The sequence below is a fragment of the Mobula birostris genome, chromosome 11 (assembly GCF_030028105.1).
Source record: "Mobula birostris isolate sMobBir1 chromosome 11, sMobBir1.hap1, whole genome shotgun sequence".
NCBI classification, from domain to species: domain Eukaryota; kingdom Metazoa; phylum Chordata; class Chondrichthyes; order Myliobatiformes; family Myliobatidae; genus Mobula; species Mobula birostris.
Window position 1 is genome coordinate 91131428 of NC_092380.1, and position 26255 is coordinate 91157682.

Genomic DNA, 26255 nt, shown 5'->3' on the forward strand with positions numbered 1-26255 from the left:
CACAGACAGCTGTGGGGTCTTTATCTACATTTACGACAGAGGGCAGGAGACTGGAGCCGAAAGGAAAGTTGGATCAGCCTTGATGAAATGATGAAGTGGACTCAATGGGCCAAATGGCCTGATTCTGCTCCTATATCTATGGTCTATGGTCTTATACTTTGGAACAGTTGCTTTACAGTCTCTAAAACTAACTTAAGATAAATGGGATCAAAAGAAAGATGTGGCAAAATATATCACCAAGTCTTTCCCATAATAAAAAATGGAATCTTACTATTTGAGCATGCTTACGCTGAGTTAAAAGAGCCAGAAATGTCTAAATTTCACCAAATCTCTCAAGTTTTGATGAGTTAGCTATCATGCCCGAGATAACAGTAGATAGCATTAATAAGAAGCTGTGCTGTGATACAGTATTGGTGCAGCTGCTGGTCAACTCCAGTAAACTAGGTTCATTTCTGATCTTTGGTATCCGGAGCTAGCACATTCCCCTTGAAGCCATATTTCTTCTAGGTGCTCTGGTTTGCTCCAACACCAAGATGTACTGCTATTTTTCCTGTTAGCTAATTACATTAGAGTCAATTTATAATACACATATATCAGGTTAATGGGCATTATAAATTGGCTCTAATGTAATTAAGTGGCAAGAGCATCAAAGGCGAATTGATAGATATGAATTAATAGATCGCAGGGAAATTGCACTGATAGGATTACTCTGGTGGTAGTAACTCAGTGGTGTTGTACTTTGTGAGGAATATAAGGCATGAAAAATATGAAAAGAACTTGTACTCACAGAGACTGAAGTTCTGACAGATTCTGGAAAGCAGAAATTCCCACAGACAAGATTGGATTAGCATACAAGTGTCTGAAAAATAAGAAACATGTCAGCTAACCTACTAGAAGGCAAACTTAAACTTAAAGCAAAATCAAAAATGGAAAGAATCTGAGTGAGTAAAATTCTACTTACATGGTCCGAAGCAAAGGATTCCCACTGAAAGCTTTATCTGGAATTACTGCAATGTTGTTGCTATGGAAACCACTGAATCAAGTAAAACACAGGTCAGTTTTAAGCTCATTAAAGTTAAGGGAAAATAGAATACCACACATTTCTCAGTCCCTAATTTCAACCAGATGAAATTCCAAAACTTATATAACTATTTGTCAAACAAAACCAAGGAACAGGTAAATTTAACTGCAAACCTACTACTTTTGTTTACCAAGTAATTTGATCTGTTTAATACTCTGTATTTGTATCTGGTGTTTTAGATAACAGCTTTTTGACTTATGTGCAATAACAATTAAAAGCAGTCTTGAAGAGCACATAACATAGAAATTATTGGGTAGAAAGATATACAAATGCAAGTTAGTGTTACTGTTAAAGGTTACCTATTTCTCCCAAGCTCGCTGCAGTTATCAGATTCACAAAAGATATGAGGGCAAGATAAAAGTTCATGGCATTAGGGGAACAGTGTTAACATGGATCAGTAGTTGCATAAAATACAAATGGGTCTCTTTCTCTGTGGAACGATGCAATTAATGGACTGCTCCAAGAATTGGTTCTTGGCTCCCAATCATTTATAATTTTTATTAATAACTTGGAGGAAGAGACAGCACAAATTATCCATATTTGCCATTGACACAAATAGGCAGCATTGAGGATAACTGGACCCTGCACATGGAAGGCTGAGTGTAGACAAAAAGCATGGTGATTGTAATTTAATATAGGAAGGTGTAAAATTATGCAATTTGGCAAAAGAATCGAATGGAGAATGAGCCCTAACTACAGAGCAATCTAGCTGTTTTGTACATGAATCATACAAAGTTGGCAAGCTTGTGCAGCAAGTTGTTACGTAGGCAAATAGCATATTTTTTTATTGCAAATAGGTTGGAGATTAGGGAAGGATTGTTACAGCTTTACAGGACCACACCTGAAGGAGTGCATACAATATTGCTCCACTCCTATTAGGCAATGGAGAATACAATAAATAGGCGACATCCTGTGAGCAGAGGGTTGTCCTATCTTGAATGGCTGCAGAAATTAGGCCTAGTGGGAGTGATCTTACCTTAACATACAAGTCCTTTGGAGAAAGACCAGGTAGTTGTCAAAATAATTTCACCAGTGAGAAGATCTTGAGAGGACATAATTACACGATTAAGGGTCTAACTACTTCCTGCAAGGAGTGATTTCTTGCTGGACCTCTCTGTCCAAGAGGGCTGTGGATGCTTGATCATGGTAGGGGTGATGTGGATCAGTATAGAAAGGGAAAGTGGATACAATTTTGAAAGATTAGGAAAATAAAAGCTATGGGGAGCTAGCACAGGAGAGACATGAAGACCTTATGCAGATCAGCCATTATTCTATTGAATGGCAGGGCAGCCTCGAGGAGCCAGGTTGCCGACTTTCCTGCTCCTGTTTTTATGTTCTTAAAAGACTCTTATGCAGACACACCACATAATTGGAAAAGCTAGCAAACATTATTTATTGATATAGAAATTGCAGATAAAGGTGTGGTTAAACTTCAGTTAATTACTGCGGAGAGCTCCTCTGGAGTGCTCTGCAGTGCTGATTTTCTTACTTGAAGAATGTGAGTACATAAACAGTTCAAAGGATGTTTACTGGACTAATAAATGAAATGGGCAGGTTGTCAAGAGGCAAGGTTCGACAGGCTAGGTTTGTATCTGCTAGAGCTTAGAAGAGTGGGAGGAATATGGTTCAAAACTACATCTTAAGGAGTTTTTAAAATTTCTTTCCAAAAAGTAATACGTGATTTGCTTAACAATAAAATGATGGCATGTGTTCAGTGTCTCTCCAGAACTGTACTCCATAAATTTACTGAAGTAATACTTCCACAGATTTTTCAGTTTGTGCTCCAAGTCTATGGTTCCAGTCTTTTGAACGAAGTCAAGTTTTTCAGAATTTTATGACTACTGTGTCTCTAAAGGGACTAGATAACATTAACTTCTAATGTAGCTGACATAATCATTACTCAAATGTCTACTCCCAGTCATTCTGAATGCTCTTTAGAACCCTTGATAGTTTTTTTTAAATCAGCAAGTAACAAAATGTACACACAATACTATATAAAATAATACACCATTGATTTATTCCAATTTATAAAGGTCCAAGAGTATTTTTGTATTTCCCATTACTTTAGATCTTTCAGAAAATTCCAATATACAATTAGCTTTACTTATTGTCACAGAACATCGTTCGAATGAGCTAAATTTATTGGCAGAATCACAAATCTACCACGTTTATTGCTTTCAAACGGTACTTGAATCTGTAATTCATCTATGAAGGTCCTCATGTTTTCTTCATTGAATTTATTGGAAGATTCCTCTCAATCTTCCGGGGCACCTAGGCGTGACTCGAGTAGCAGCAGAACTCTCATTGGATGTGATTAAATATTCTTGTTTCAGCCCGATACAGTTAAAAAGCACAACTGCTTCCAAGGTCAGTACAGTCAACAAAGGTATCTTAATGTGTTAAAGCAAACTATCACTGCTTAAACCGACGGAAACAACACTGATTGTGATTGGAAGCGCCCACGTAGGATACCTCAGAGGAAGCATGGGTGTAGATCGGGGTTACAAGTGCGTTTAAGGAAACAGGGTTTTAAACTCCCCATACCGACTATCTTGCTGGCGAACGTGCAGGCTCTGGTGAATAAAATTGATGATCTCAGAGCTAGGGTGCTGAAATAGAGGGACATTAGAACTGCATGTGTCCTTTGTTTCATGGAACCCTGGTCAGCCCCTTCCATACCGGATGCATGCAGCGATTCAGATCGATGGGTTTATGATACACCGTGAGGATAGATCTATAGAGTTTCTCAAAAGCAGAGGTGGAGGAGTATGCCCCATTATCAACTCTTCCTGGTGCACAAATATATCAGTGCTGTCCCAATTCTGCTCGTCAGACCTGGAATATCTAGCAGTTAAGTGCCATCCTTTTTACCTACCACGGGAGTTCTCTGGGGTCATTTTGGTAGCAGTTTACATTCCACCTCAGGCCAATGTCAAGCAGGCTTTAGATGATCTGAGCAATGGGATCAACATGCACGAAACAGGGCACCCTAACGCCTTCACCATCGTTTTAGGAGATTTTAACCAGGCCAGTCTGAAAAAAAAATCACTAAGCAACCACCATCAACTGATCACTTGCAATACCAAAGGAAACAACACACTGGATCATTGCTACACCACCATCAAAAATGCCTACCATGTTATCCCACGTCCTCACTTTGGGAAGTCTGATCACCTAGCTCTACTTCTACTCCCTGAGTATAGGCAGAAACTGAAGACTGCAGCATCAGCAGTGAGGACCAAGGGCGTATGGACAAGGGAAGCACAGGACTTCTTTGAATTGGTGGACTGGACTATATTCAGGGATTCATCTTCGAACCTGGATGAGTATGCTGCAGTTGTTACCAACTTCATTAAAACCTGTGTGGATGAGTGCGTGCCTACAAAGACTTACTATCCATTCCTAAACCAAAATCCATGGATGAACCAAGAGGTACGTCATCTACTGAAGGCTAGATCTGTGGCATTCAAATCTGGCGACCCAGGCCTGTACCAGAAAACCAGGTATGATTTGTGGAGGGCTTTTTCAAGGGTGAAGAGACAATTTCGAATGAGGTTGGAGGCATTAGATACATGGCAATTCTGGCAGGGTCTGCAAGACATTACTTCCTACAAAGCGAAACACAATAGCGTGTATGGCAGCAATGCTTCACTCTCAGATGAACTCAATGCCTTCTATGCCCACCTTGAAAGGGAGAACACAACTACAGCTGTGAAGATCCCTGCTGCACCCAATGACCCTGTGATATCCGTCTCAGAGGCCGATGTTAAGCTGTCTTTAAAGAGAGTGAACCCTCGTAAGACGGAAGGACCCGATGGAGTACCTGGTAAGGCCCGGAAAACCTGTGCCAACCAACTAGTGGGAGTATTCAAGGACATTTTCAACATCTCATTGCTACAGGCAGATGTTCCCATTTGCTTCAAAAAGGCAACAATTATACCAGTGCCTAAAAAAAATAATGTGGACTACCTTAATGACTATTGCCCGGGAGCACTCACATCGACAGTGAAGAAATGCTTTGAGGGGTTGGTCATGACTAGTCTGAACTCCTGCCTCAACAAGAACCTGGACCCACTGCAATTTGCCTATCGCCACAATAGGTTGCAATCCCAATGGCTCTCCACACGGCTTTAGACCACCTGGACAATGCAAACACCTATGTCTGGATGTTCTTCATTGACTATAGATCAGCCTTTAATACCATCATTCCCACAATCCTGATTGAGAAGTTGCAGAACCTGGGCCTCTGTACCTCGCTCTGCAATTGGATCCTCGACTTCCTAACCAGAAGACCACAATCTGTGTGGATTGGTGATAACCTATCCTCCTTGCTAACAATCAACACTGGCACACCTCAGGAGTGTGTGCTTAGCCCACTGCTCTACATGACTGTGTGGCTAGGCATAGCTCAAATACCATCTATAAATTTGCTGACGATACAACCATTGTTGATAGAATCTCATGTGGTGACGAGAGGGCATACAGGAGTGAGATATGCCAACTAGTGGAGTGGTGCTGCAGCAACAACCTGGTACTCAATGTCAGCAAGACAAACGAACTGATTGTGAACTTCAGGATGAGTAAGATGAAGGAACACATATCAATCCTCAGAGGAATCAGAAGTGGAGAGAGTGAGCCGTTTCAAGTTCCGGGTGTCAAGATCTCTGAGGATCTAACCTGGTCCCAACGTATCGATGTAGTTATAAAGAAGGCAAGACAGCAGCTATACTTCATTAGGAGTTTGAAGAGATTTGGCATGTCAACAAATACTCAAAAACTTCTATAGTTGTACTGTGGAGAGCACTGTGACACAGGCTGCTTCACTGTCTGATTGGGGGAGGATTGGGGGAGGCTACTGCACAGGATCGTAAGAAGCTGCAGAAGGTTGTGAATCTAGGCAGCTCCATCTTGGGTACTAGCCTACAAAGTATCCAGGACACCTTCAGGGAGTGGTGTCTCAAAAAAGCAGCGTCCATTATTAAGGACCTCCAAAACCAGGGCATGCCCTTTTCTCACTGTTACCATCAGGTAGGAGGTGCAGAAGCCTGAAGGCACACACTCAGCAATTCAGGAACAGCTTCTTCCCCTGTCATCCAATTCCTAAATGGACATTGAATCCTTGGACACTACCTCACTTTTTTTAATATACAGTATTTTTGTTTTTTGCACGTTTAAAAAAAATCTATTCAATATACATATATTGTAATTGATTTACTTGTTTATTTATTATTATTTTTATTTTTTTTCCTCTTCTATATTCTGTATTACATTGAACTGCTGCTGCTAAGATAACAAATTTCATGTCACATGCCGGTGATAATAAACCTGATTCTGATTCTGCTTGTAAGCTAACTCCTCAAATAGCCAAACGCCGCTACATTTTATCTTGGTCAGATGCCGTCTTAACTTTGTACTGTTTGACAATTCATTTGGTTCATTTATTTATTATCAATGTACTTTCTGGGTAGTTATGAAACCAAGAAAGAAAACAAAGGTAGCACGATCATCGACCCCCAAATCCCTCTTCCCTGCACAAAAATAATCAAACAGAAACGGAACAAGCACATATTGGACACTAATCACTTAATTGGTTCAGTAAACAGTCTCCATCAACAAAGATTTCTAGACCAGAAACAATCCTGGTACCCCTACTCCGTGGATGCTGTCACCCAATTAATATATTCCCTGAAATATTTCCACCATGTTAAACTCCATGAGGAATCCAATGTTGGAAGTTGGTCTGAATAAAAGAACAAAATTTTTCAGGAGTTTCTGGTCTAAGTCGTGAACTGTCTCTCAACTAAACTAACTTATCCAAGGTTGCATGCATTAAAATAAATGCAGTAAAACCTACTCGTCCTCTCAATCTTACCTTCCCACTGGATATGCTGTTCTATTTTCTACATGAGTAAACCTCTCTCTCTGATACACTATCTTTCTAAGACCAAGAGCACCACTCTCCTCTCACATCATCTCTCTAGTCTAATGCTTCCCAAATTAGGATAAGCAACCCTTCCTGCAAGTGTATTTCTACAAGGCATCCCCTCCCAGTGCCACAATACAGGTGGAACATCATGATCTTCTGGTGCAGAAAAGATCTCAATGACGTAAAATCTGAAGCCTCTCTCCTGTACCAACTCTTGAGCCACACGTCCATCTGCCCTCCTCCTATAGATATGAGCATGTGGCACAAGAAGTAATCCTGAAATTACAGCCACTGAGGTCCTGCATTTAGCTTTCTACTTGCCTCTCCAAATGTCCCCACCAGTACCCCATCTACTATCTATGCCATTATAACTATGAGTGCTTGCTGCTCACCCTCCCTTTACAAAGTTCTGCACTTGATACAAAGCATCCTTGACCCTAGCAGCAGAGAGGCAAATAAATACACAAGATTTTGAACTCACAGCTCTTTCAGATGTGGAAGTGACTTGATAGCTTCAGGAAACTCCATTAGGTTGTTGTAGTTCAAGTCCCTAATAAGTAAAAGCAGAAACTGCTATTAAGCAATAATTCTCATCACCGCCAGTTTAACGAACACTGACTAGGTGAAAAAAAATCCAGCAATTTTAACCAAGGTGAATGCACCATTGAAATTCAAAAGCAAAACAACATTAAAGCTAAAAATCTGAAATAAAACTGAACAATACTGTAAATACTGAAGATTAATATTACTTGTGAAGAAAGAATTAGTATTTCAGGCTTCCCATTTATGAGAATTGGATGTCAGATCATAAATCTGAAGTGCAACATGAACCAGCTGAAAATGTCCACCCTTTCCTGTTACTATTCAGATTTAAATATTGATTTTTTTGTGCATCATGAAAAAACGTACATGGATGTATCATAGGAAGGACATGCTCTTTAATTATTATAAGTCAATAAAAAATTTGCACTCAATTTAAAAAGGACAAAAGTGCAATCAATAAATTAGTACTTGCAAGATTATGTAAAAAAATAGAAAATCGAGAATAAAAATGTTGCTAAAGTCAGACAATCAAACATTCAGTGAATTTTTTTGAAAATCTCCATTTAAAAAGTTGAGCATTATGATATTATGTGAAAGATTCCAGTTTTTCAAAACCTGATAATGCTGCCTATTTCCTACAAATGACAAGATCTAAAGGTCATTAAAACTCAACACGTTAACAAGAAACATTCAGTAGAAGTGAAGTGGTTTCAGCAAGCATTCAAGTTATCTAGGTTGTTTTTCTACAATTGTACAATTTTGATTACTTAGCCAGAAGGCCAAAAGGAAATAAAAATAGTACTTACAGTGTCTCTAGGTTGTCAAGCCCATCAAAGCAGTGGATATCTATCGTGTCAATTTTATTATTGTGAAGATGTCTAAAAAGAATTGAACAATAGAGAAAGCAAGATTATCAGCATTAAAATGACAAAAATGCACTTGTGCATTACAATCTCTTTACACATCAACATATTTGAAATAGTCCAGTGCCACAGAAGTAATAACCACATAGCAGAGAAAAGTCTTCACAAACAGCAATTAAGTGCACAATTATTTTTGGTGCAATTAGTTTAGAAAATTCGCATCAGAACATAGGGAGAACTTTCTCAACATCCATTGAAACCTGAGAAATGGGAAAACAGTCATCCTAAGATAGCATCTCCAAAAGTTAATACTACTCTGAAGCGATTCAACATGTCAAAAGCTCAGCACAACTCTCAATGATCATGTGTACAAACTGCTGAAGGCCGAGGAAAGCAATTCCAAATTAAATATTTACATCAGATGGAAAATTCGATTTGGCATCATATTCAGATTGAAATGTTTCAATTTACATGAAGCAAAACTAGGTACTCATAAAGAACTATGTGTACTCTGCTAGAAACCTGAAAAAATTGAGGACACAAAGACAGTTCTTCTCCAAATATCAATCTTTCCAGAAGTATTGTTACCTAAAATCTGCCATGTATTTGACAACTTATGCCCAGTTTACACCTACAGCCTCTTATGTACAACCTTCAGATACTTGAGGGCATACATTAAAGATGAGGAGGCAAAAGTTTAAGACCATAAGACAAAGGAGCAGAAGTCAGCCATTCGGCCCATCGAGTCTGCTTCACCATTTTATCATGAGCTGATCCATTCTCTCATTTAGTCCCACTCCCCCGCCTTCTCACCATAACTTTTGATGCCCTGGCTACTCAGATACCTATCAATTTCTGCCTTAAATACACCCAATGACTTGGCCTCCACTGCTGCCCGTGGCTACAAATTCCATAGATTCACCACCCTCTGGCTAAAAAAATTTCTTCACATTTCTGTTCTGAATGGGCGCCCTTCAATCCTTCGGTCATGCCCTCTCGTACTAGACTCCCCCATCATGGGAAACAATTTTGCCACATCCACTCTGTCCCTGCCTTTCAACATTCGAAATGTTTCTATGAGGTCTCCCCTCATTCTTCGAAACACCAAGGAATACAGTCCAAGAGCGGACAAACGTTCATCTGTTAACCCTCTCATTCCCGGAATCATTCTAGTGAATCTTCTCTGTACCCTCTCCAATGTCAGCACATCCTTTCTTAAATAAGGAGAAAGTGAGGTCTCACCAGTGCCTTATAGAGCCTCAACATCACATCCCTGCTCCTATACTCTATTCCTCTGAAATGAATGCCAACATTGCATTCGCCTTCTTCACCACCAACTCAACCTGGAGGTTAACCTTAAGGGTATCCTGTATGAGGACTCTCAAGTCCCGTTACATCTCAGAACTTTGAATTCTCTCCCCATTTAAATAACAGTCTGCCTGTTTATTTCTTCTGCCAAAGTGCATAAACATACACTTTCCAACATTGTAATTCATTTGCCACTTCTTTGCCCATTCTTCCAATCTATCCAAGTCTCTCTGCAGACTCTCTGTTTCCTCAGCACTACCAGCCCCTCCACCTACCTTCGTATCGTCGGCAAAGTTAGCCATAAAGCCATCTATTCCATAATCCAAATCATTGATGTACAATGTAAAAAGAAGCGGTCCCAACACGGACCCCTGTGGAACACCACTGGTAACCGGCAGCCAACCAGAATAGGATCCCTTTATTCCCACTCTCTGTTTCCTGCCAATCAACCAATGCTCTGTCCACATATGTAACTTTCCCGTAATTCCATGGGCTCTTACCTTAAGTAGCCTCATGTGTGGCACCTTGTCAAAGGCCTTCTGAAAATCCAAATATACAACATCCACTGCATCTCCCTTGTCTAGCCTACTTGTAATTTCCTCAAAAAATTGTAATAGGTTTGTCAGGCAGGATTTTCCTTTAAGGAATCCATGCTGAGTTCTGCCTATCTTGTCATATGCCTCCAGGTACTCTGTAACCTCATCCTTGACAATCAACTCCAACAACTTCCCAACCACCGATGTCAAGCTAACAGGTCTATAATTTCCTTCACAAAATAATCTGCAGATGCTGGGGGCTGAGTTCCCCCAGCGTGTTGTGACTATAATTTCCTTTTTGCTTCCTTGCCCCCTTCTTAAATAGCAGAGTGACATTTGCAATCTTCCAGTCCTCCAGAACCATGCCAGAATCTATCGACTTTTGAAAGATCATCGCTAATGCCTCCGCAATCTCCACAGCTACTTCCTTCAGAACACGAGGGTGCATTCCATCTGGTCCGGGAGATTTATCTATCTTTAGACTATTCAGCTTCCTGAGTTCTTTGTCTGTCGTAATTGTGACTGCGCACACTTCTCTTCCCTGCCACCCGTGAGTGTCCAGTATACTGCTGATGTCTTCCTCGGTGAAGACTGATGCAAAATACTCGTTCAGTTCCTCTGCCATCTCCTTATCTCCCATTACAATTTCTCCAGCATCATTTTCTATTGGCCCTATATCTAATCTCACCTGTCTTTTACTCTTTATACACTTGTAAAAGCTTTTAGTATCCTCTTTGATATTACATGCTAGCTTCCTTTCATAGTTAACCTCTTCCCTCTTAATGACCTTCTTAGTTTCCTTTCGTAAGCTTTTAAAAACTTCCCAATCCTCTGTCTTCCCACTAATTTTTGCTTTCTTGTATGCCCTCTCCTTTGCTTTAACTTTGGCTTTGACTTCTCTTGTCAGCCACGGTTGCATCCTTTTTCCATTCGAAAATTTCTTCCTTTTTGGAATATACCTGTCTTGCACCTTCCTCACTTCTCACATAAACTCCAGCCACTGCTGCTCTGCCGTCCTTCCCGCCAGTGTCCCTTTCCAGTCAACTTTGGCCAATTCCTCTCTCATACCACTATAAATTTCCTTTATTCCACTGGAATACTGACACATCAGATTTCAGCTTCTCTTTTTCAAATTCCACAGTGAACTCAATCATTGCCTCCTAAGGGTTCCTTCACCTCAATCTCTCTAATCACCCCTGGTTCATTACACAATACCCAATCCAGTACAACCGATCCCCTAGTGGGCTCAACAACAAACTGTTCTAAAAAGCCATCTCGCAGACATTCTACAAATTCTCTCTCTTGAGATCCAGTGCCAACCTGATACGAAAGAATGTATTTTTGGAAAACAGTTTCATAACTGGAATGGGCTGCCAGGGACAAATATGACAAAGGTATTTTAAAGAAGTTTAGATAAATACATCAACATGCAGGGTATGGAAGGCTAGGGACATGTACAAGCATAAAAGATTTAATTTAATTGAGCATTGTGTTCAGCACAAGCATACTGGGCCGAAGAACCAGTTCCCGTGCTGTACTATTCTACGTCCCATGTACAAGCATACTTGTATTCCAAATTAATTTTTTTATATTCCTGTACTTTGTAGACTTCCAAAGGTTCATTTTCATTCTAATTCCACAACTGGCTGTTTCAAACCCCTATTCATAGGGTTCAATGGCATTGAAAAATTAGTAATTGCATATGGGAGGGATGGAAGTCTCAACTTTGAGGATGAACTGTCTTTTTCATAAATGCAAACCCATCATCATATACTTCATTAATCTTCACCAGCTTCCCAATAGCTCATTTCATGTCATGTAAGTGTTTTAAGAGACAAGTGGCTCCAGTATGCACAGAAGAAATATGCGCAGTGCTAGTTGTGGAACTGTTTATTTCCTTTTGAGGGGCCCTGCGCAGTATGTCATCCCTCAGCTGAAGGGTTTTAAAATGAGAACATGGAAGAATAATTTTACAATTCCAAACTAGCAATGGGAATCTCCTAGCATAGATACGATGGCATAGTGCAAAACAGCACACCCCATTTCATATTCTTTCAACTCAATACATCTGGGAAATGCTTGTAAAAAGTGGAGAAGAAACTCAATGAATTACTGATTATGTAATATATTACATATGTATCCTTGGCATGCATGTTGTGCAAACCCATTTCAAAATATTTAAGTGTTATTAGAAAGTATTATTGTAAATGAATAAAGAATCACCAGTGGAAAACTACTGAAAAAGTGTTCAAGGTTGGAAGGTTGTACACATGGATCTGTGGCATACATTCAAATCCAACTATATCACTGGCTAATGAGTGTCACTTGGGTTTAAAAGAAAGTTAAATAATATAAGCAAACAAAAAGTCGAGTGAGTGGAATATGAAGGCACTATGAAGAGTACAGTTTTGCCAAGTGTTTGTGCACATAAAATTAACGGTGTTGTCTGAGCTCTCGTTGTACATCCATACCACTACTAAGCAATTTAATACTCAAAAATATAAACAATAGATTATTGAAACCCAATTAATTGAAACCCAGATTTATCCAACAAGCTTGAATTTAAAACTATTTCAAGGGATTCAAGTATGCCATTAGCTATGATAGAGTAAAATATCAAAATGATTCCATTTCCTTTACTGCACAAAATATACATTTAACTCTTCCATTAATCCAATGATATAATATTTGCAGCTGTACGTACATTGCATGATTAGTTTTTAATAAAGCTTCATAGATATATAATTTATAATGTTTCCACTTACAAGACAACTAGACTAGAGAGATTTGCAAAGGCAAAGTTGGGTATGTGAGTTATTTTGTTTAATGCTAATGTCAAGGCTTGCAGTGCAGGTAGCTTGCTCAGTTGATAAATAGGAATTCGAGTTAGGCTATTGTCATCGAGCCAAAGATGCCGCAGTTGTACCAGACCCTCAAAACTGTCTTCAGGCACAGATGTGATATGGTTTGCATCCAAACGCCTAAGAATAAAAACAAAACAATAAGTAAGCGTCTTTAGCCCAGCTACTTGCAGTAATATCCAATCACTTTCTTTCAATATATTGGTGTAATTCTTAATCAGAACAGGAATAATATCTCGATGAAAATGTTCAAGAGACCTTATTCCATTTAATAAGGTTTAAAAAATAAACTTTATTTTCAGTGGCTTTGCTTGTTGCTCGGTGGCCGAGGCGGGGTCAAAGCGCTCAGAAGAGGTTGGTGCTTGGTGTCGGAGGCTCGAAGTTTCCGGACGGACTCAGAGTCCGCTGCGGTCGGGTGCTTCTAATGCGTCGGCAAGTTTGCGGATCTTGGAGGTTCATGGCAGGGAGAGTTTCTCCCTTCTACCATCTGCGGGAGATGATGGGGCTATCGGGACTTGAGACTTTTTTTTTTACCATGCCCATGGTTTGCTCTTTATCAAATTACGGTATTGCTTTGCACTGTTGTAACTATATGTTATAATTATGTGGTTTTGTCAGTTTCAGTCTTGGTTTGTCCTGTTTTTCTGTGATATCTTTCTGGAGGAATATTGTATTATTTTTTAATGCATGCATTTCTAAATGACAATAAATGAGGACCGAGTGCCCTCATAATCTAATCTAATCTAATATCCAGTTTCAAAGCTATAATTGTAAAACTCATTCCATTTATAAACGAAGTTTTATAAAACATAACGAATTTAAAGGCTCCTATATTGATGCGGTAGTGGGAAGGTGCAAAGAATGACAAAAATTACAATGTTATGTTACATTACAATTGAAATCATAGGTTCTATAATTGCTTTTGTATTTGTACATTATTGCCACATACTGAAATATAACGAAAAGCTTTTAAGTACCACCCAAACAGACCATGTCATACATCATCACAAGGTAGCATAAAGAAAACCGAATGTAGAATATAGCATTGTAGTTATAGAAAAAGTGCAGTGCAAACAGACAAATAAAGTTTACTTGCACTGGTAGACTTGATTTTTTTAATCCAGTGCCATATTTAACAACTCACTAAATCAGCAGCAAGGATGAGAGGATGGGATCTTTGGCAAGTGTGTGGGGAGAAGAGGTTGGCCCAGAACAGACCAGAGCAGCTCAATCAAGGTTTGGAAATGAAAAGAGAAGGAAAGGCCTGGAAAAGGGCTGGAGGGAAAAAAAGGTCATTTTGTTCTGAACGGTGATGATTACAGCAAGGGATGTGCATGGGGGAAAGAGTAAGCAGCTCCAACCTCAGTGCCATGAAAAAAACTTTTCACCTTCATTGCTAAATTTTTTGTGTCATTGGAAATAATGCAACATCATTTAAATGTTAATCAAGCACTAATTTCCACAACAGATCTGGATTCACTTCTGTTTCTCAAATAGTCCTCCTTTTCATAACAGGAATTTCAGATACCACAAGACTGCTGCCATAAATTTAGCAATGAGGCTTTGCATGTGTAATGGGTTAGGATTTTATTTCTTTTATGGTCCTACACTTTGTTACTGGGGCGGGTAAGACTACTTCCTTTATATATTGAGAACTAGTATTAAATGGAATCCTTTCACCCCAAAACGGGTTTCATTCAGCTCAGAACAAGCCAGTTAAGACTATTAATTGAACAAGATTCTAATGCAATTGACTCATCTGAATGAATGTAACCATCTTCATTACTCCTTGGAAATTTTGTTACAAGTGCTCTATGGAAAAGGACCAGGGGACCTAAAGCACCTACACCTTGGAAGATTAAGCTGCCAGTCCTATCCCTCCCTTAAATCTATTTCTGTAATAACTATAATATCCCAGTCCGCTTAGCTTCATTTGGACTATTGTGTCCAGTTCTGATTGCAGCATTATAGGAAGGATATGGAGGCTTTGACGAGAGTGCAGAAGAGGTTCACCATGATGCTTCCTGGATTGGAGATAGTAGCTACAAAGAGAAGTTGAACAAACTGAAATTTGCTTTTCCAGGAGCGTCAGAGGCTGAGGGACAACTGACAGAAGTATATAAAATTACGAGAGGTATAGGGAGGGTAGATAATCAGGATATTTCCTAAAGTAGAAATGTCATAACCTAGATGGTATAGCTTTGAGGAATAGTTTAAAGCAAATTTATAAGGGAGGTGATTTTATTAAATCTATATACAGAAAGTGGTAGATGCAAGGGAAAAATTTAAAGGAGATTTACAAGGGAAGTGTTTTTTTGAAAATATACATGCACACCCAATTACAGATGTGTACATAGATACATAGATGCTTAATATGTGCTACCAAGGGAAAGAGTGACAGCAATACAAGAGCAACACTCAAGTAGTATTTTGACAGGCACATGAACAAGAAAGGAATGGATGGAAATAGATTATGTGCAGGCAGACGGGATTATTTTCAAATGGCATCATTGTTGGTACACACATCATGGGCCCATTTCTGTGCTGTACTGTACCAGGTTGTAAATATTAATTTCAGCCCTCTTCAACATTACCTGACACCACATACAGATTACCCCTTTGGCTGGCTACTCCACTGCTCTTAGTTTGCTAATAGAATGCCTTGGGTTTCTACTACTCTTTTTTGCCTTCCTAATTTCTTAAATTCTCTCCTGCATATTCAATTACCCTCAGGATACTCCCTCAATCCTCTACCATTCATAAATTTTCCTAACTGTTAAATAAATAAAAGTTTCAGACTAGTCATGCCACACCCAAATCTTCAAATTTGATTATTCCAAAGCATTTGCTCTGGTTACCACTTAGACATCTTAAGAATGTTTAAAACTCTGCAGCCACATTTTATCTTGCATTGTTATACTCAATTAGCAATGCTATTTCAGAGTTAAATATCCCCATGATGCTAATATTCAAATCCCTCAACAGTCTCAATCCCTCCATCTTCTGGTAACATTTACTAAGTTTACACCTCTCTGATTTTTGTGCATTTCCATTTCTAACTTTTTAAGCACACTGAATTTAATCAATCTATTCTTGCCAGCCAAGCTTTCCGCCAGGAGTAAGCGTTTAAGAGGTAATTGCCAGTCAATCAAGGTGACCTATGGGAGTGCCTAGCTCAGATACTTGAAGGTAGGATTAACTGGGCAGCTTTGTCATCCTGCATGGACACAATGGGATGAATTCATTCAGTATCATAAAGATCCTAAGGTGAACAAAACAACTGTTAAATACTTACAATTCAATAACCAGTATACACTGATTAACTGCATTTTTGATCACATCTTGATGAACTGAAAAATAATACTTACTGGATTATACCACAAACCAGGATCAGCAATCCAACTAAATACAGTTACATTTATACTGCTGTCCAGTTTTTGAGTATAATCAAATTTACTTCTCACACAGCAATGAACAATTTTTAATAAAACAAGTAGCACATAGTTCACTTCATAGCAGACACATCTGTTGCACATAAAACTTACAGTAAGAAGCTGTTCAGTTTCCATTAAATATATAAGGAAGTGCTTCTGCAAATGTGTAGAGTGTAATAGGCCATCAATATTATCTGGCCTTTTCACGTTTTACACAATATAGTTCAAACCTATTCCTTAAATCTGTGCGACATGCAAGTATGCCAGTTATGTAATGTAATCTAAACATGGTTTCAATCTTAAAAAGAAAGCAAACAAACCCAGTTATTTGTAACCTGAAAGTAAGAGTAAAATCCTATAACATTATATAGTACAATCTCCCTCAAACTGAATAGAAACAAAAATCATTGAAGAATAAAAACTTTTAAAATCTTGTCTTAATGCAGGGTGGCATAATTATTCTGGAATAACTTTCAGAATGTTTGTATGTTGAACAATTATAGCTAAAAATAACAGCAGAAAATTAACTTTAATGGAAAGTGACTGCATTTCCCACTGTCCTCAAAAATAAACACCCCGACAAAGAGTCAACAGTCTTCGCTTGGAGAATTTCTTGTTTTCGAACACATGCTGCCGTCTGGAGTCAATACCTCCAGTTAAAGGTAACAATCTCTGGATTGTTACCCAAGCCACATGGAAATTGGCAAGGGCTAATAAAATTAGAAAGCTTAATGTGTGGCTCAAAGATTTGTGTAGAGAAGTGGGTTTGAATTAATGGAACGTTGGCACCAGTATTAGGGAAGGACAGAGCTGTTCCATGGGAAGGGTTCCACCTGAACCATGCTGGCAAATCACATAACTAGGGCTGTGGATAAGGCTTTAAACTAAATATTAGGGAGGTAAGTTCAACACCTTAGAAAAGTAAGTGCAAAGTAAATGGGAAGGAGAGTACAGGAAAGGCTACAAAAGTCTCCAGAATAAATGAACAGACAAAAAGTTTAGAAAGGGATAAGAATATAATTTTCTTTTAAATTGAAAAAAGTGATGAATACAGGACTGAAGGTGTTATATTTGAATGCACATAATATATGAAATAAGATAGATGTTCTTGTAGCCGAGTTAGAAATTGACATTTATAGCAATTGTAAGCATCGTGTACCAACAATATCGTGTTTGAAAGAAGATCACAGCTGGGAGCTTAACATACAAGGATTCTGGAATGGTTCTGGAAGCCTGCGAAAATTACAAATGTCACTTCACACTTTAAGAGGGGAGGGAAGTAAAAGAAACAGGAAATTATATACAGTTAGCTTGACTTCACTGGTTGGCAAGATGTTAAAAGAGTCCATTATTAAGCAGGCTTGGAAATACATGATAAAATAGGCCAAAGTCACCATGGTTTTCTTAAGAAGAAACCTTGCTTGACAAATCTGTTGCAATTCCTTGAAGACAGGACAGACAGAGGATCAATGGATGTTGTTTACTTGGATTTTCAGAAGGTGCTACACATGATGCTGTGAAGCAAGAGCCTAATGTATTACAGGAGAGATACTCTCACGTATAGAACATTGGCCGACTGGCAGAAGGTAAAGAGTGGGAATGAAGGAGATCTTTCCTGATTGGCTGCTAGTGACTAGTAACGTTGCACAGCAATTGGTGTTGGGTCCGCTACTTTTCATGTTACATTTTAATGACATGGATAATGGAACTGATGACTTTGCGGCCAAGTTTGCAGATGATACAAAGGTAAGTGGAGAGGCAGTGTTGAGAAAGCAAGGAGAAAATTCACAAATCAGAAGTGCAAAGGAACTTGGGAGTCCTAGTGCAGGATTCCCTGAAGGTTAACTTGTATATTGAATCAGTATTACGGAAGGCAAATGCAATGTTAATATTCATTTCAAGAGGACTAGAATACAAAAGGATGTACTGTTGAGACTTTATAAGCCCACATTTGGAGTGTTGTGAGCAGTTTTTGAGCCCCTTAGCTAAAAAGAATGTGCTGGCATTGGAGGGGGCTTTAGGCCTGTACTCACTGGAGTTCAGAAGAATGGGGGGCGGGGGGTGGATCTCATAGAAACCAATCAGATATTGAAAGCTCAAGATCAGACTGACATGGAAAGAATGTTTCCAATAATGGAAGTGTCTAGGACCAGAGGGGGCAGCCGCAAGATAGAAGGACTTCACTTTAGAACAGACATGAGGAGTTATTTCTTTAGCCAGAGGGTGGTGAATTTGTGGAATTCATTGTCACAAGCAGCTGTGGAAACAAGTCATTGGTTATATATAAAGTGGAGGTTGATAGGTTCTTGATTCGTAAGGGTTAAAGGGACAAGACAGGAGAACAAGGTTGGGAGAGAATATAAATCAGCTGTGATTGAATGGCAGCATATTCAATTGGGCCTAATGACCTAATTCTGTTCTTATGACTTGTGTCATTAAACTGGCTAATGAACCAATTACACTAAACAGCCCGAACAGAAAACAATTTAATTAACTTCAAATATTATACAGTGCTAAATATAAGACAGATCATGACAACTATAAACTAAACCAATTAAAATAAAATTTTAAATCCTTTTACAAATTGATGAAGTACAATTATTTTGGGGGGAGTGGGGTGGGTGGCCTGATAGTTTGCTAAGCAGCAATTATGATTTAACATCATTAAAAGCTCAGTTATATGAGAGCGAAGGTGAGATTTTCCCATCAGTATGCTTAACAATTTAAACTATTATCAAAGTAGTTCCACTAATTAAACTAATTCGGCGGGGGTCGGGGGTGGGGAGGTGAGAACTGGAATGATGAGACTCAGGGTAGGACGGATGGTAAAAAAGTAAAGATAGGGTGCAGTCAGTTTGTCAGGAAGGACAGGCAGGTGATGGAAGTCTCAGCCAACAGGGTGAGTATCAGTACTTTAGGGATACAAAATCAAATAGGGTAGCAAATATGGTACTCAAGATGTTGTATCTCAATGCGCGGAGTATAATAAATAAGGTGGATATTCTTGTTGCACTTATAGATTGCCAGGTATTATGTTGTAGCCATCACTGAATCATGGCTGAAGGATGGTTGTAGTTGGGAGCTGAATGTCCAAGGTTAAACGTTGTATCAGAGGGATAGGAAGGTAGGCAGAGGGGGAGGCGTGACTCTACTGGTAAAAAAAAATAGCATCAGATCAGTAGAAAGATGTGACATAGGATCAGAAGGTATTGAATCTTTGTGGGATGAGTTAAGAAACTGCAAGGGTAAAAGGACCTGCTGGCAGTTATATACAGGCATCCCAACAGTGGCTAGGAGGTGAACCACAGATTACAACAGAAAATAGAAAAGGCATGTCAAAATGCTATGATAGTCATGGGAGATTTTAACATGCAGGTCGATTGCGAAAATCAGGTTGGTAATGGATCTCAAGAGAGTGAGTTTGTTGAATGCCTAAGAGATGGCTTTTTAGAGCTCTTTGTTGTTGAGCCTACTAGGGTATCAGCTACACTGGATTGGGTGTTATGTAATAAACCAGAGGTGATTAGGGAGCTTAAGGTAAAAGAACCCTTAAGAACCAGTGATCACAATATAATTAAGTTCAACTTGAAATTTGATAGGGAGAAAGTAAAGTCTGACGTAGCAGTATTTCAGTGGAGTAAGGGAAATTACAGTGGTATGAGAAAGGAGTTGGCCAAAGTAAATTGGAAGGAGCTGCTGGCAGGAATGTCAGCAGAGCAGCAATGGCATTCATTTCTGGGAAAAATGGGGATGGTGCAGAACATGTGTATTCCAAAAGTGAAAAAATAATCAAATGGCAAAATAACACAAGGGAAGTCAAAGCTGATGTAAAAACAAAAGAGGGTGCATACAACAAAGCAAAAATTAGTGGGAAGATAGAGGATTGGGAAGTTTTTAAAAACCTACAGAGAACAACTAAAAGAATCATTAGAAGGGAAAAGATGAAATATGAAAGCAAGCTAGCAAATAATATTAAAATGGATAGTAAAAGCTTTTTCAAGTAATAAAGAAAGAAAGATGACAGTGGAGATAGGGCAGCTAGAAAATGAGGCAGGAGAAATAATAATGGGGGACAAGGAGATGGCAGATGAACTAAATGAGTATTTTGCATCAGTCTTCACTGTGGAAGGCACTAGCAGTGTGCCAGATGTTGTAGTGTGCGACAGAAGAGAAGCAGATACAATTACTATTATAAGAGAAAAGGTGCTCAAAAAGCTGAAAGACCTAAAAGTACGCAAGTCACCCAGACTAGATGAACTGCATCCTAGGGTTCTGAAAGAGGTAGCGTTAGAGATTGTGGCGGCATTAGAAATGATCTTAGAAAAATTATTGAACTCTGGCGTGGTGCCAGAGGACTGGAAAATTGCAAATGTCATTCCACTCTTTTAATAAAGAATGAAGGCAGCAGAAAGGAAATTATAGACCAGTTACCCTGACCTCAGTCTTTGGGAAGATGTTAGAGTCAATTGTTAAGGATGAGGTGATGGAGTACTTGGTGACACAGGACAAGATAGGACAAAGTCAGCATGGTTTCCTTAAGGGAAAATCCTGCCTAAGGAACCTGTTGGAGTTCTTTGAGAAGATTACAAGTAGGATAGATAAAGGGGATGCAGTGGATGTGTATACTTGGACTTTCAGAAGGCCTTTGACAAGGTGCCACACTTGAGGCTGCTTATCAAGTATTACAGGAAAGTTACTAAGATGGTTAGAGCATTGGCTGATTGGAAGAAGGCAGCAGGTGAGAATAAAAGGATCTTGTCTAGTTGGCTGCGAGTGACTAGTAGTGTTCCACAGGGGTCGGTGTTGGGACCATTTCTTTTTATACTGTGCATAAATGATTTAGATGATGAAATAGATGGCTTTGTTGGCAAGTTTGCAGATTATACAAAGATTGGTGGAGGGGCAGATAGTGTTGAGGAAACAGGTAGGATGCAGAAGGACTTAGATTAGGAGAATAGGCAAGAAAGTGGCAAATGAAATATAATGTTGGAAAATGCATGGTCATGCACTTTGGTAGTAGAAATAAATGTGCGGACTATTTTCTGAACAGGGAGAATATCCAAAAACCTGAGATGCAAAGGGACTTGGGAGTCCATGTGCAGAACACCCTAAAAGTTAACTTGCAGGTTGAAATGGTGGTGAGGAAGGCAAATTTAATGTTAGCATTCATTTCAAAAAGGTCTAGAATACAAGAGCAAGGATGTGATGCTGAGGCTTTATAAGGCACTGGTGAGGCCTCACCTTGAGTATTGCATAGAGTTTTGGGCTCCTCATCTTACAAGAGATGTGCTGGTATTGGAGAGGGTTTAGAGGAGATTCACAAAGATGATTCCAGGAATGAAACGGTTATCATATGAGGAATGTTTGATGGCTCTGGGTCTGTACTTGCTGGAATTTAGAAGGATTGGGGGGGGGGGGGGGGGATCTCATTGAAACCTTTCGAATGTTGAAAGGCCGAGACAGAGTAGATGTAGAAAGGATGTTTCCCATGGTGGGAGAGTGGGAAAGTCTAGGACAAGAGGGCACAGTCTCAGAATAGAGGGGCGTCCATTCAAAACTGAGATGCGGAGAAATTTGAACTTGTGGAACTTGTTGCCATGTGCAGCTGTGGAGGACAGGTCGTTGGGTGTATTTAAGGCAGAGATTGATAGGTTCTTGATTGAACATGGCATCAAAGATTACGGGCAGAAGGCCGGGAAACAGAATTGAGGAGGATTTAAAAAAGGATCAGTCAGAACTGAATGGCGGAGCAGACTCAATGGGCCAAATGGCCTTATTCTGCTCCTATATCTTATGGTCTTGTGGTCTAATATCAGTGCAAGCAAATCAAGCATGATTATAGCAGAAATAGCTGCAAACAGCTCTGCCTATGAAAATGCACTGGAGCAGACAACATTTTCTGGATTTCCACATTGAATTTTATCCATTCAAAAACCTAAAATTGCTGTCTGATTCATAGAGGAATAGTGATAGAACACAAAATCCAGATCAGTACTTACAATGACTGCAGTGTTGAAAGTCCTCTTAGGGCTGCACTTGGTACAGTTTTCAACTGGTTGTTCTGAAGCATTCTATAAGAGAACAGCAGACCGCTCAATTTTCAGATATAGTACACTGTTAAATATATTAATCGGTGCGGAAAGTGTCAAAATACAACCAAATTTTACTAATGTATATTTCACATTCGCTCTCTATGCATTTTCGCCCACTAGGTTTGGCTTACATAATCGGCTACACATTTTCCCACAAAACAGTGAACAGCAAATAAGGATATCCAAGCCAAAATTAACGTTCCATGGATCAACATAATTTCCCACTTTTAATATTCCCACAGGAATAACAGTGGTGTAAGTTAACAAGGCCTAATATTCTGGAAATGATCATAGAGACTCCGTACTGCCAGAACCTTGGTGGTATAATCTACTCAGTTGGGCTCGAACAAACTTGACACTGGCTGTAAAAAGGAGTATTTTAACATCTGCAGTGATGGGAAACTCAAAGCTGAAACCACTACAGACAGCATATAACAGACTGTTGAAACTGATAAACAGAACAGATGTAATTTTATATGGCTTAGAATGTAGTCACTCGGTAGATCATGTTTCTGCTAGTTCTTCTAAACCACACCATTTATACTTATCTTCCCCATCAACCCTCACCCCAATACACACCTTCCCCACAGACGTTCAATAGCAAAACTGTTCAATATCTGAACACATCTGTTAGGTCCCCTCTTAAAACTACATGCCTTAGGCTGATCTAGTAAATCTGTTAATGACACACATCTCTTGCACCATTCCAGCAAACTGACATTCACACCGACCAAACACTGATTCTTCAAGCATGAACCAAAATTGAAAACTGTTTTCTAAACAGGCCTTAACCAATTAACGTAATGTCTTTAATGTCTTTCCATTCAGAAAGTATGAAATCTTGTATTACATACCTCGACACTGTTTTATCACCCCTTGTTCAATCCCTTCTGACCTATGTTCGTGACACTTCTCACGCCCTTAAACTTTTCGATGATTTTAAGTTCCCTGGCCCCCACCACTTTATTTTCACCATGGATGTCCAGTCCTTATATACTTCCATCCCCCATCAGGAAGGTCTTAAAGCTCTACGCTTCTTTTTGGATTCCAGACCTAATCAGTTCCCCTCTACCACCACTCTGCTCCGTCTAGCGGAATTAGTCCTTACTCTTAATAATTTCTCCTTTGGCTCCTCCCACTTCCTCCAAACTAAAGGTGTAGCTATGAGCACCCGTATGGGTCCTAGCTATGCCTGCCTTTTTGTCGGGTTTGTGTAACAATCTATGTTCCGTGCCTATTCTGGTACCTGTCCCCCACTTTTCCTTCGCTACATCGATGACTGCATTGGCGCTGCTTCCTGCACGCATGCAGAACTCGTTGACTTTATTAACTTTGCCTCCAACTCTCACCCTGCCCTCAAGTTTACCTGGTCCATTTCCGACACCTCCCTCCCCTTTCTAGATCTTTCTGTCTCTGTCTCTGGAGACAGCTTATCCACTGATGTCTACTATAAGCCTACTGACTCTCACAGCTATCTGGACTATTCCTCTTCTCACCCTGTCTCTTGCAAAAACACCATCCCCTTCTCGCAATTCCTCCGTCTCCGCCGCATCTGCTCTCAGGATGAGGCTTTTCATTCTAGGACGAGGGAGATGTCTTCCTTTTTTAAAGAAAGGGGCTTCCCTTTCTCCACTATCAACTCTGCTCTTAAACGCATCTCCCCCATTTCACGTACATCTGCTCTCACTCCATCCTCTCGCCACCTTACTAGGAATAGGGTTCCCCTGGTCCTCACCTACCACCCCACCAGCCTCCAGGTCCAACATATTATTCTCCGTAACTTCCGCCACCTCCAACGGGATCCCACCACTAAGCACATCTTTCCCTCCCCGCCTCTCTCTGCATTCCGCAGGGATCGCTCCCTACACAACTCCCTTGTCCATTCGTCCCCCCCATCCCTCCCCACTGATCTCCCTCCTGGCACTTATCCGTGTAAGCGGAACAAGTGCTACACATGCCCTTACACTTCCTCCCTTACCACCATTCAGGGCCCCAAACAGTCCTTCCAGGTGAGGCAACACTTCACCTGTGAGTCGACTGGGGTGATATACTGCGTCCGGTGCTCCCGATGTGGCCTTTTATATATTGGCGAGACCCGACGCAGACTGAGAGACCGCTTTGCTGAACATCTACGCTCTGTCCGCCAGAGAAAGCAGGATCTCCCAGTGGCCACACATTTTAATTCCACATCCCATTCCCATTCTGACATGTCCATCCATGGCCTCCTCTACTGTAAAGATGAAGCCACACTCAGTTTGGAGGAACAACACCTTATATTCCGTCTGGGTAGCCTCCAACCTGATGGCATGAACATCGACTTCTCTAACTTCCGCTAAGGCCCCACCTCCCCCTCGTATCCCATCTGTTACTCATTTTTATGCACACATTCTTTCTCTCACTCTCCTTTTTCTCCCTCTGTCCCTCTGGCTATACCTCTTGCCCATCCTCTGGGTCCCCCCCCCCCACTTGTCTTTCTTCCCGGACCTCCTGTCCCATGATCCTTTCGTATCCCCTTTTGCCAATCACCCGTCCAGCTCTTGGTTCCATCCCTCCCCCTCCTGTCTTCTCCTATCATTTTGGATCTCCTCCTCCCCCTCCAACTTTCAAATCCCTTACTCACTCTTCCTTCAGTTAGTCCTGACGAAGGGTCTCGGCCTGAAATGTCGACTGCACCTCTTCCTACAGATGCTGCCTGGCCTGCTGCGTTCACCAGCAACTTTGATGTGTGTTGCATGAAATCTTGTATGTTTAATAGCTTTTGCAACTTATTAAAGATCTCTGATCTTTATGCACATCTGTTCGGACATACCCTCCAAGACTGTCATATTTAGTTTTTAATTCCTCTCATTCTTGTTAAATAAAGTACATAATTTCATAGTAGGCCGTATTTAATGATGAGTCTATCGATTCCACAGGTCTGCTATATGCGCTTCATACTGGTTACAATGCTGAATTTCCTATCATCTGCAAGTTTTGAAATATTCTCTTTTCAGCCAAAGCTGTAAATTAATAACCTAAAATTTTGTCTATCAACCACACTCATTGTAGCATCTCTTTCCCGTAAGTATTTGGTATCCAAGAGTGAATTTATAAGCAACACTGTCTTCGAACAGTTTTTTTTGAGAAGGTGATGAAGATGATAGATGAGGGTAGAGCAGAAGATGTTCTCTATCTGGACTTTAGTAAAGCATCTGACCAGGTCCCACATGGCAGGTCAGACCACAAGATTAAGTCACAAGGAATAAACTGCAAGCTGTTAAGGTGGATACAAAAGTGGCTTTGTTGTAGAAGACATGGCAGTGGTGGAGGGGTACATCTCTGACTTAAGATCTGTGACCAGTAGTACTCCACATGGATCAGTGCTAGCACTGAAAATATAGGTGATTTTATTAGTAAGTTTTCAGTTGATGTGACAATTGGTGGAGTTATGGGTTATAAAGAAATTTGTCAAAGGATAAAGCAAGATATGGAACAGCTGGAAATTTGGGTGAGGAAATGGCAGATGCAGTTTAATCTAGGCAAATGCAAGGCATGCTTTGGAAGGGCAATGTATACAGTAAATGGCAAGATTCTTAATAACATTGATACACAAAAAGATAATGGGGTGCTGG

The 26255-nt window shown here is 40.0% G+C and overlaps 1 protein-coding gene across 1 annotated transcript in view; it reads right to left on the reverse strand.

Annotated features, from left to right (window-relative positions):
- Positions 1–26255, reverse strand: part of lgr4 (leucine-rich repeat containing G protein-coupled receptor 4) — a 161433-nt gene that overhangs the window by 18048 nt on the left and 117130 nt on the right. The window contains exons 4-9 of the mRNA XM_072272704.1: positions 22552–22623; positions 13023–13238; positions 8357–8428; positions 7489–7557; positions 962–1033; positions 788–859 (exon numbers count right to left, since the gene is read on the reverse strand). Coding sequence (XP_072128805.1) covers positions 788–859; positions 962–1033; positions 7489–7557; positions 8357–8428; positions 13023–13238; positions 22552–22623 — 573 coding nt within the window. The remainder of the gene's footprint in view (positions 1–787; positions 860–961; positions 1034–7488; positions 7558–8356; positions 8429–13022; positions 13239–22551; positions 22624–26255) is intronic.